The sequence below is a fragment of the Euphorbia lathyris genome, chromosome 5 (assembly GCF_963576675.1).
Source record: "Euphorbia lathyris chromosome 5, ddEupLath1.1, whole genome shotgun sequence".
NCBI classification, from domain to species: Eukaryota; Viridiplantae; Streptophyta; class Magnoliopsida; order Malpighiales; family Euphorbiaceae; genus Euphorbia; species Euphorbia lathyris.
This window is the reverse complement of record NC_088914.1, coordinates 85,141,387-85,153,803: the sequence shown is the minus strand read 5'-3', so window position 1 is coordinate 85,153,803 and position 12,417 is coordinate 85,141,387. Positions and strand designations below refer to the sequence as shown.

Genomic DNA, 12,417 nt, shown 5'->3' with positions numbered 1-12,417 from the left:
TTATTATGTCTTTTCCATTAAAAAAATTAATTTCTTATTTTTGAGACTTAAACAATTTAATTTTTAAATTAAATTTTAAAATTTTATAACAAAAAAATGTTATAATTTTTTAGAAACTAGCATTGAACTAATAAAAAAAATTAAATATGTTTAATCTTTTTAAGTTAAACACTTTTAATATTTTAGCGAAAACACAAAAAAAGATGATGTTTTAATACGCTGGAGGCTAAAAAAAATTTGCTCAGCCCTAACAGGCTGGAGTTTAAAAAATTACCTCTTATCGCACCCCTAAAATTAGTCTCTCAATTATAATTTGAAATTATTAATTTCCTGGTTCCACCACGGGTTGTGATCCCCAACCTTTTTCTCCTCTTTCTTGGATCCCCTAATCCAGAGATGATCCGCCTATCCTCCCTCTCTTCTTTCTTTCTCTTTTCCTGACTCTACTCTCTTTTTTCTTTTTATTTGTATTTTCTATTTCTTCTTCTAACTCTCCTTCACAGTAGCGAAACCAGGAACCCGAATGACCTGGGGCTCAAACATATTAGTAAAAAAAAATTCAAAACGTTAAAAAAATCGAAATTAACTGTGCGGTTGACGGTAAATTTTCAAAGTCCAACCCGTTAGGGCTGGGCAAAATTTTTTTAGCTTCCAACGCATTAAAACTGTAACAATATTATAATTTTTTTTTAGAAACTAGCATTGAACTAATAGAAAATTAAACATGTTTATTTTTTTAATGGTAAACAAATAATAGAAAATTAAACATATTTACTTTTTTTTTAATGGTAAAAACATAATAAAAAGAGAAAATTACAAAACTAGGTCAAATGGGAGGTCCATTTATATATTTAACCCATTTACTCAACCTATTACATATCTAGACTGATTTTGTGTGACTTTCCCATAATACCCCTAACCTTCCCACTTCCCCCAACGCGAACGACCGCTCCCCCCTTCTCCTTGGTTACGCAAAAAGTTGGCTCCTCCATTAATGATTCTAAGACTTTTGATCTTCCTATCTTTCTTTAAAGTGCACAAAATCTGCACCATTTCGCCAAATCACAATGAATTTCTCTTTTTCCTCTTTTCATCTCTTGATTCTGCAACTTCCTAATCCTAGAAAACGAAGCCATGGTTCTTCATCTTCCTGTTCCTGCTCGTTACTTGGTTTCTTTCTTCTTGTTACCATCAAGAAATGGTTATTCTACGTTATTTCCATCGTTTTTCCCAGTTTATCAAATTGTTATTGTCACTTTTAAGGGTGAAAGGCGCGAAAAATGTAAGTATCTGCTGTTTTTTCTGCGTTATTTCATGAATACACTTCGCATAGTCGATGATTTCGCAAAGATCTGCGAAGAGAAAGAGCCTGAAACGTGACAATCTACTTCGTGAATCGATTAGTTCGCGAAGTCTGCGAGTAGAAAAGTTCATGATTTCCCTCGCAGACTTCGCGAAAGCATCGATATGCGACGTAGATCGTCACGTTTCAGACCTCACATACCTCGCGAAAACATCGATTAGCGAAGTAAAATCACCTCTTTCCCTGCACATTTACATTCGCATGCTTCGCTAATCCTCATTTCGTGAAGCCAAAATCGTCTTTTTCCCTGCCTAACACGATTAATTTTTTCTGAAGGTGGTTGATTACATAACATCCCTTTCTAGAAGGCGGCATATTGGGCTGCAGGGGAGATGACTTTCCTTCCTGTATAGGGAGAAATTTCCCTCAAGATTGACACATTCACTTTAAAATTGTTGGTTAGGAGAGATTGTGCCAATCTTGGTGTGCACCATGGGACACGTCTGGACTTCCATTCCTCATCCCAAAAGGTCTGGACTTCCTGTAGAGAGAGAAATTACTCATCCTCTTCAAAATTGGTACCGGATTAGTCAGGTTCAATTTGAAGTTGATTTGTTAGGAGTTTATTGTGGCAATCTTGCTGTAAATTTTGATAATGTTATGATTTTAATGTTGTTATTGTGGCAATCTTGTTGTAAATTTTGATAATGTTATGATTTTAATGTTAGAATCCGTTGTTGTTTGGCATTTTTTTGTTATATACCACTTCACGAATTAGCTTCAAAACACATCCAAGCTTTGCATATGCTAATTAAATTCATCAAGTAAACCCAAACATTAGCTTCGCAGGGATCGCATAATAGTGAATCTGCGAAGTTAGACGGGAGCGAAGGAGATGCGCGTAAATATTGAGGGTATTATGGGAAAGTCACACAATATCAATCTAGATATGTAGTAGGTTGAGTAAATGGGTTAAATATGTAAATGGGCCTCCCATTTGACCCATTTTTGTAATTTTTCCTAATAAAAATGAATATTAAATATAAATAAAGAGTTCATTTAAATTAAATTTTTTTTTTGGTAAGAAGGGAAGAAAAAAAACAAACAAACAAAAACCTAACCCGGGATCAGTCTAGGAAGACTGACCCCAATCCTATCCTCAAGAAGAGAAGGTAACAGAAAAGAAGGAGGAACGGAAAGGGTAGAAACACCTAACATCCCCCATGCCCAGCAGCTGCCAAGCGATCCGCCACGCGGTTTTGCTCCCTATAAATATGGGAGAAGGTAAGAGAATCGAAGGCAGGACGAAGCCTCAAGATGTCATTTAAATTAATTAATAATGGTAACATGATTTTATAATTATTGAAAAATAAAATTAAAATAAATAAAAACTTTTTAAAAAGAAAATGAGGTTGAAGGGAGTTGAACATAGGACCTCTCAAATAGAAATAAGCATCTTTAACCATCTCATCTATCTTTAAACATTAAAATAATACTACATAGAGTCAATATAATTTTCTCCAAAATATTACCAGACACCATTACTAAAAAAAAATTTCTCAATTTTCCGGCGGTCTGCCGAGGGTCGAACCCCCAACCCCTGGTTCCGCCCCTCCTCACCTCTTGGCAGAATCACTTTCCTCCATTCCTCATTGAATTCATTAATTCATCATGGGGCTCCCTTCCTTTGATTTTTTCTTTTTGAACCAGAGATCGGCAGCCTGCCCCTATCTTCCTTGTCTCTTTCACACCCCCCATTCTTTCATTATTATTTTTTGTTTTTTTGTTTTTCTGTTTTAATAATAGTAGTAATGATAACGATAATAATCACAATTAATGAATAATAATGATAAATATTTGGATTATGAAAACGCTAATAAAAATGATAGATATTGGGAGGTCGTGTTTTGAATTTTACGAGAGTCTAAAGTCGGTCAGTTTTCCACATTTTCATACTACTAAGACAATGAGTCGTTTCTAGCTTTTTCCATTGGGTTTTGGACCATGATCCGTACGACGCGACGTGGGATCCACCTGTAACATACTGAGCAAAGTCGACTATAATTCCATCATGAAGGTCGGAAAAGTCCGTGCTCACGCCTCCACAAAAAGCTACTTGGAAATTTGTGAACAACATTGAAGCTCGTTTCCCTCGTTTTGCAATATGAACATTGTGGGCAAGGTTATAAAAGGGGTGGAATGATATGTGTTAAATTGATTTGCTTTGCGTTTTGTTATTAATTAGTTGTATTCAGTATCTTTCTCTTTCTTGTAATGGTTTGGACATGTGTCAGATAGGTAGCCTTCCTGTTATTACCTTTCCCAAGGCAACAACGACTATACGTTGTCACCTGGTACCGTTTTTTTATTAGGCAAACGAATGAGAAGTTTCTATCTCCTTCTTCTTCCCTCTAAGCATTTCCATTTCTAGTTAGGAAATTTATGAGATATCATTTCATAATCCTTGTAATTCTTGTTTATAGAATGTAGGTCATAATAAATCACCCGCTCCCTAAACTTGTCCATAATAATAGATTGGTTCCCTGAATTTTACAAGTGTCTTACCAGCTCCCTAAACTTGCCCATAAAAATTTATTAGCTGCCTGAACTTTGCAAGTGTCTCGCCAGCTCCCTAAACTTGTTTATTCTGTAACAACTAAATACAAAAACCATAATACTAACTCGGATTAAGGTGCAAAAATACTCATAACGTTTTGGGTAAGGAGTAATTTTACTCCTAACGTTTAAAATAGTGCAATTTTATCCCCTAACGTTGGAAGCCAAGAGCAATTTTACCTCTAACATTGATAAATTGGGTTAATTTAAGAAATAATTCATCAAACTGTCTTCTCGGTTATGAATCTTGTCATCTACACTTCACACGTGCGTCATTTTATCAGTAACAAATCATAAACATATGTTGGGATGTGAAAAAAATATAATGTCTTTTGTATGAATTGGACAAAAAAAATTCAAAAATTCACCAAATTTATAAATATCAATCTCCAATTCTATTCTTAAATTATAAAAAACATGAAATCTTTTTTCTAGAACGAATCGATATGCAATTTGTGCAAAATAAGGAACAAAAATATTTGTGTTTTATAATAGTGTCTGAAATTGACGCAAATTATCAACGTTAGCGGTAAATTTTCTCTTCGCTACTAAAGTTAGGAGTAAAATTGCACCATTTTAGATGTTAGAGGTAAAATTACTCCTGACCCAAAATATTAATGGTATTTTTGCACCTATACCTACTAACTCTCGATCCTCATAATTTTGATCTCTCAATCTTGCAACACTAACTCTTATAATAGGTTGAAAGGTAGGGGAATAGAAAAAATTACCTCACAAATAGATGAAGATGTATTTTTAGAATTTAGGTTTAATAAGTTTTTGTATTTAGTTGTTACAGAATAAACGAATTTAGGGAGCTGGTGAGACATTTGCAAAGTTCAAGGAGCTAATAAATTTTTATGGTCAAGTTTATGGAGCTAGTGATACGAAATAAGCAAGTTTAGAGAGCTGGTAAGACACTTGTAAAGTTCAGAGAGCCAGTCTATTATTATAGACAAGTTCAGAGAACCGGTGGTGATGTATTAGGCCTAGAATGTAGTTTCTTCTTATCTTTGTGATGCATGCATAATCAACCAAACCACATAAACATTTTATTCATATATTTACTTGTTAATTTCTTATTTCTACATTATGAAACTTATTATAATCAACACAAATCCTGTTGGTAATAAAAAGTTTAGTATTCTCTAAATGCAAAGGAAATGTACATAGTACTCCATTTATTTTATAGAACTAAACAACATTATTACATAAATATGCATATATGGATTTGATAAATCCTTTCATACATTTTCCTATTCAAAGAGTTTTTATTGCTAGGTTTTAAAAAACAACATATTCATACTACAGTAAAACCTCTATATAGGAATACTCTATCAGAAATAACCTCTATTTTGTTATAAAAGAACTCGGTAATAACTTTTATTACCAAACTCTATTTAGTAATAACCTCCCAATTGTTATACAAATAGCCTGGTCCCAATTGTATTCCTATATAGAGGTTTTATCATGTATGTGTCACACTTTTTGGAGATTCATCAATCATCCAACTTAGCTTCTCCAAGAAAGGGTTTACAATTATCTTTGGAGGGTAATAATCTATGCAATCTCCCCAAACATTAGCATCCTCCAAGTTCCTCAAAACCTCCCAAACACAACTATTGCACTTAAAACCAGCTCCAAGACTTATCATTAGTACCTTATCCCCTTTTTTCAGCCTTTTCTTAGCTTCCATGTAGCTTAAAACATACCATAGACCGCCGGACGACGTGTTTCCGAATCGATAAAGCGCCATTCTTGCCGGCTCAAGATCATAACTGTCAAGCCCTAAGCTTTCTCCTACTTTGTCAATGATCGCCCTTCCTCCTGGATGAATACAAAAGTGATTGATCCCGGTTTTCAAATTGATACAATTAGGGTTCTTCATCACATATCGGAGAATTTCCCAAATTGGTAACACTTTTGGCAACAGAATTTTTAGGTTAACCGTTAAAGCTTGACCGGCGGATTTTGCTAGGGTTTTCGACAAGCGAAAACCCTTATACCCGAATTCATCTTCTTCTTCTCCGCAACCTCCATATGCTTCATCAATGGCTCCGGTATGGGTTCGGACGATATGATCTAATTTAAGCATTGCTTTGTGCTTGAAGTCTCCGTTGTTCGTTAGGAGAATCGAGCAGGCGCCTGACCGGAATAGAATGTTCGAAAGCATCATTGATTTCTCCTTCCCGGAATACCATCCTTGGCCCATACATTCCGTGCTGACAATAATAGCAACCGAATTGTCATACAGCTTAAACAGTTGCTGAACTAAATCCACCGCCACGACGCTTCCACTGCAACCCATGCCGGAAAGATTGAAGCTTTTGATGTCCTTCCTCATCTTGTAACGGTTTACTATCCGAGCCGTTAGGGATGGAGCTGGGGAGAATGTTGAAATAGTCGTCACAATTACGTCGATTTCCGTCGGAGAAATTCCTGTCGTCGCGAAAAGCTTATCAAGTGTCACGAAAGCTGCTTCATCGAATTCGGATAATCCGTCGGTAATACAAGGAGAGTTTTCTCTACCTTGAATTACATTTCTCGGACCGTAGGTTTCTTCTCCGATCCCCGAACCAACGATTGCACGTAGGAGAAACTTGCGTTCCTCGAGACCGAGATTCTTGTTTCGCATCACGATTTTCGCGCAGGATTGCGTGTCGAGGGTTCTATCTTGTGTGGCTTTGTAGCACTCATAGCCTAGGATATAGCAAGTGTGGTATCTTTTATGGATATATAGGTTCCAGAGGTTAGAGATGATGATATAGAGGAGAAAAAGAAGCAGCATTGCCAAGAAAAACTCCATAGCAGAGAATTAATGAAGAAACAATTCAAGATCTTGAATCAGTTGTAGATGGAAACAATTAATATATATTACTTTAGAATATGAATTTCATTTAAACATGGAGGTGGTTAGGAGTTATATAAATTCATATTTGACTTGAATAAAAGAAAAAACAATTTTGATGATTCAAATAATTAAATGTTCAATTTTTCAAAAAAACATATTGATTTGTGTAAAAAATATGGTTCGTTGAATCATTTTCTTTTTGTCCGATATAAGAAGTTTATGTCAACACTTTGCTCAAAATCTCATCAATTCCCAATAACAATGTAAACACTACAATGTAAACAAACGTCTAACTCATCCAAAAGGTATCTTAAAGGGTGAGAATTGTCTCACATATTTAAGGAACCATATAGCTTCCTCATTTAGCAATGTGGGATGTTTATCACGTCCCCCCACGCCCAATTCATTTGGTGCGTGACGCTAATATCAGCGGGAGCTCCAAAATATTGGGGCTCCACATTGGTAAATGAGGAAGCTATATGACTCCTTAAATATGTGAGACAATCATCACCCTTTGAGATACTTTTTGCAGTGAGTTAGGTCTTTATTTACAAACAATAAGAATATTTTTAATTACTCAAAACCAAGGGAATATTCTCTAGTATATTCTTAGAGACACATTGATGGCTACCTTCCTTTCGATGCGGATAACTCACAAGGAAATGAGAAGTACAGTCCAATCTGAACCAAAAAATATCTCTTGACAATCCTCACCCTTTGAGATACCTTTTGCAGTGAGTTAAGTCTTTATTTACAAACAACAAGAATATTTTTAATTACTCAAAACCAAGGGAATATTCTCTAGTATATTCTTAGAGACACATTGATGGCTACCTTCCTTTCGATGCGGATAACTCACAAGGAAATGAGAAGTACAGTCCAATCTGAACCAAAAAATATCTCTTGAAAATATTAGAGTATCATTCAGCCATGTGGATCAATAATTACAGTTCGGTCCAAAATCAATTGAATGAAGGAAAGAGATCTCCTGGAACTTGTGAGGCGGTTAGACAAATGACATCTTCCATATGGCAAGGTGTGGTGCCCTTTGTTATAATGGTCTAGGGTCCTCATGACCAATCAGAGGATGACAAGTTTTATGAGTCACCGGAGCTTACATTTCTTAAGATTACAACAACTACCCTTGATTCCACAAGTATATTCTATTACAGCCACGAATACTCTTGTTATCTTCAACCCTCCTAATAATAAAACCCTGGTTGATTTAGCCATCCAAGTGGGTTCGTCAGTCTCCGACTCCTTTCTGACTTAGAGTTCAGCTTTTGCAGATCATCCGGGAGGTTACCAGATGACGGTACATATTGACGGACATGATGAACTAATAAAAAAATATAAGGTAGAAAAATACCTTTGTCGTTGCTAGCTAAGAGTACTTTTATTTTTATCGTTATAAATGGTACGGTTGAGAGCTTAACGTTCTGTGTTTTGACAGCAACAATGGTTTTGCAATTTTTGAATAGATTTGGTGATGGAAGAACTTGAAACTCGAATGAATATTTGAGTTTTTCTAACTCTTCATTTTAGCGTGTGCAGACCATATAAGAATCCGGACAAGATGAGACACATGTCACATTTGTATTCAATGGCAAATGCAGGATTACTCGGTTGGAGGGTCGATTTTACAAGTGTGTTTGTAAAGAAAAATGCTAAATCAAACTTGTTCAATTTTTTTTTTGTAATTTCTAACATGTAAAAAAAATTAGATTTAGCGAGGGTCGAACAGGTAAAAAAAATTAATAATTTGGATTCAATGAGGATCTAATAGAAAAAAAATAGAAATTTGAATTAGGGAGGCCTAACATGCAAAAATAAATAGAAATTTGGATTTAGAGAGAGCTAACAGACCCAAAAAATTAGAAATTTGAATTTAGAGAGTACCTAATAGGCCCAAAATATTTAAATTTTAAATTTTGGACAATCATAACACTTAATGGACCATCTTGGGGATGCTAATTCAACACCCTCGATAAAAAATTTTTGAAACATGGAAGTCGAAACTACCTGGGATCAAGGTGGTTCCAGCGGCCGGAAGGGCCCGGACCCCAGGCCATTGTCTACGCCTCTATTTGTACCTATATTTTTTATAATTACTGATGAATTGTAATATAACACCGAGATGAATTAGAAATAATGAAATTTATGAATGAAGAGATGTATCTTAATCATATCTAAAATTGATTTGATTTGCCAACTTTAAACCCTTCAATTCTATCATTTAACATTTAAGAATAAAATTACTTATAAGAATAGAAGTATATCCTTTTTTAATTTATTCAACTGAAGCTATTTATATGGCGAATTTGCTCGGGCAGCCTACCCATTCGGGCTAGACTAGTCCAGCGACACGTGCCAATCACAATCGAATGCCCTGTGTATGTGGATTAGGATGAAACGAATAACCATTTATTTATCGATTGTTGTTTTGCAGGTGATCTATGGCGAATAGCTGGCCTCCCAATCTGACAAACTAACGAGATAAATTTTGCAGATTAGTTATTGCAGGCAATTTGCGGTCCGAATCTGGAGTTCATTGACAGAATCTGATGTGCTTTAAAGACCATCTGGGATCACCGAAACAGAGTCCTTTGGCACTTGACATGGTGGCCGGTGGATATTAGCTGGCACCACGGCATCGATGAACTGAGGGACTGGCAGGCTTATCAGCAGAATTCAAAGAATAAGCCAAGGGGAAATCCTGGAACTCCGCTGGATAGCAGACATCAATGACACCATGGAGCCAGCGCACCATCTGTTCCGCCTACGGCAACCGCATTGCATGAGCCTCCGGATGAAGCAGTGTCGTCACTTACGGCAACAGCAGCAGTAGACACAAGGCCGTCTGGATCTGAACAAAACCGAGCAAACGGAGATCTTATTCAGGCTCGGGAAAATTTAAAATGGAAGCCGCCGGAAAGGGGGTCAGTGAAGTGTAATGTTGACAGTGATATTTTCAAGGAAGCTGGTAGCTGCGGGATGGGAGCAGTGATCAGAGATGACACATGTATCTTTCTATTCTGTAGCAGCAATTGCATTGCTAGTATTAGAGAACCTAAGGTGGTCGAGGCATTAGCTTTACGCACGAGCGTGATTTGACTGACTTCTATGTGTTGGAATTTAGTGTCCTAAATACAATTGTTTTGGATATTAATATTAATGAATAAATTGTTTATTTGATCATTTGTTTAATCAGATATATAGCATTAATATGTAACTATATATAAAGGCACAAATCTTTCGCAAATGAAGTAATCCTAAGTTTATTCAAGTAGTTATAAAGTGTTCATACAAGCATGAAGTGAGACTATACTTTATAATAGACTGATAGACTTAAAGTAAACCCAAGTCAAGTAATATGTTATAGGGATTGGCATATTGCTGTTGAGACTTGCATGTAACAGTGTTTTCTGTCGAGATAGAAAGCTGATCTCACAAGCTTTAGATATTCTGATATCTAGACAGTTACATGGATCTGATGAAGGAGTTCATTAGGATTGGGACCCGACTTGAGATAACAGAATGGAGTTATTTATCTAATGTGTCAACTGTTCATCTCATCGGTATTAGTAGGTATAACTAATCCTCAGACTCAAACATTCATTAGTAATTCTAGATTGCGGAGTCTGATACTTTGATTCTGTACGAGCACGATCCAATAGGTGAGAGCCTAGGGTGTGTGAGAGCAGGGTTGGGTATCACACGAAGTAATTACAGAATCGTTAATGTCAGATTGAGCATTCGTCACTCCCGATAAATGGGAGATATATCCAAAGGGCCGCTTATGGTGAATTGACTGAAATTCTTGCAAGGTGATACAGTTAAGAGTAGAAATAAACATTTCACTTAACTTATCTTTCAGAGTGAATTCAACCTGTACAAGTAAAACCGGACTCTTTGTTATATGTAACCTTGACACATTCCATGGTTATAAGGAATTGACCGACAGGATATAGTTGATGAAGGATCGTATTATTACACCGATAACCCTCTTACCCGGCGGATGGTGCTCCCTACCAAGAATTTTATGCTTACTTGAAGCATAAGGCTGATGACGATCATGCGGGAGACATCATACTTGCATCAATGACACCGGAATTGAAAAGGCAACATGTAGAAATGGATGTCTATTCCATGGTCGCGAACCTGAAAGAGTTGTTTGTGAATCAAACTCGGTGCGAACGCTACGAGATAATAAAGCAGTTATATAGATGCAAGATGCAGGTGGACACATTTGTAATGGCACATTGTGTCAAGATGATTAGCCTTATCACCAAGTTTTCTAGTATTGGAGATGCGATGGATCATGAACTAAGTGTAAACTTACTTCTTCAGTCCCTCCCCGAGAGTTACTCACAGTTCATCATGAACTACCAAGTGAGTGGCTTGCAAACCTCTCTTGAAGAGCGTGCAAATATGCTCGAGACAGTCGAGCCTAATATGAAAGAAAACGAGGGGATACCGGCCCTTGCTATTAAAGGATCAAAGAAGAGGAAAGGGAACTCTCCCAATCCAAACCATCCTAATAAGGGCAAGGGGGCCATGCTCACCGAAACAAAGGGAAAGGAAGTGGAGAAGCCCAAAGGAGAGTGCCACTTTTGTGGTGAAGAAGGGCATTGGAAAAGAAACTGTTTGGTGTACCTAGCTACCCTCAAGAAGGGAAAAGCCAGGACTCCAACATCTGGTATGTTCTATATGTCTGGGTTTAGTGTCCTATAGACAATTGTTCTAGGATACAAACTTAATGTATATGAATTATTCTTTATATCATTTGTTTAATGAGATATATGTTTTTTATAACTATATAAAGACAATCCCTTTTAAGCACTAAATAAAGTCTAATAAAAGGAAATCCGTAAGTTTATTTAAAGTGATTATAAAGTGTTCATACAAACATGAAGTGAGACAAAACTTTATAGTAAACTGATAAACTTAAAACCACCCCAAGTCAAGTGATATGTTTGGGATTGACATATCACTGTTGAGACTTGTATGTAACAATGTCTTCTGTCCGACAGAAAGCTGATCTCACAAGCTTCATATATACAGATATCTGGACAGTTACATAGATCCGATGAAACGTTGTTCATTATGATTGGGGATCCGATTTGAGATAACAGGATGGGTAGATTCATCCTTGTCACCCGTTCATCTCATTGGTATTAATAGGTATAACTAATCCTCGGACTCAAAGGAATATTAATTGGTATTCTGGATTACGGAATGTGATGCTTTGACTCTGGTGTAACATGTTCCTTAACAGAGATGACTCTGGGGTGTGAACAGTAGACGTTGGGTATCACATGAAGTAATTGCGGAGTCGTTATTTATTTGATTGAGCATTTATCACTCCCGATAAATGGGAGATACATCCATGGATCGCTTATGGAAGACTCGACTCTAAATCCTTGCAAGGTGATAGCTTAAGAGTAAGAAATACAGATTTCACTTAACCTATCTTTTTGAGTTGACTCGGCCTGTACAAGTAAAACAAACATCCCACTATATGTGACTTGACATCACCCATAGTCATAAGATTCAGTTCAAGGATGTAGTTGATAAAGGATCGAATTATACTGTAACTAATACGGAAAGGTTAACGACAGAATCAACATGTCTTCTTATAGCTCTG

At 36.4% G+C, this 12,417-nt stretch overlaps 1 protein-coding gene across 1 annotated transcript; it reads right to left on the bottom strand.

The window, feature by feature from the left end:
- Nucleotides 1-5,100: 5,100 nt before the first annotated feature.
- On the bottom strand, nucleotides 5,101-6,774 carry LOC136230488 (3-ketoacyl-CoA synthase 19-like). Its single transcript, XM_066019568.1, has one exon. It carries the CDS (start codon nucleotides 6,723-6,725, stop codon nucleotides 5,388-5,390), a length of 1,338 nt encoding a protein of 445 aa, XP_065875640.1. The 5' UTR covers nucleotides 6,726-6,774; the 3' UTR covers nucleotides 5,101-5,387.
- Nucleotides 6,775-12,417: the final 5,643 nt, after the last annotated feature.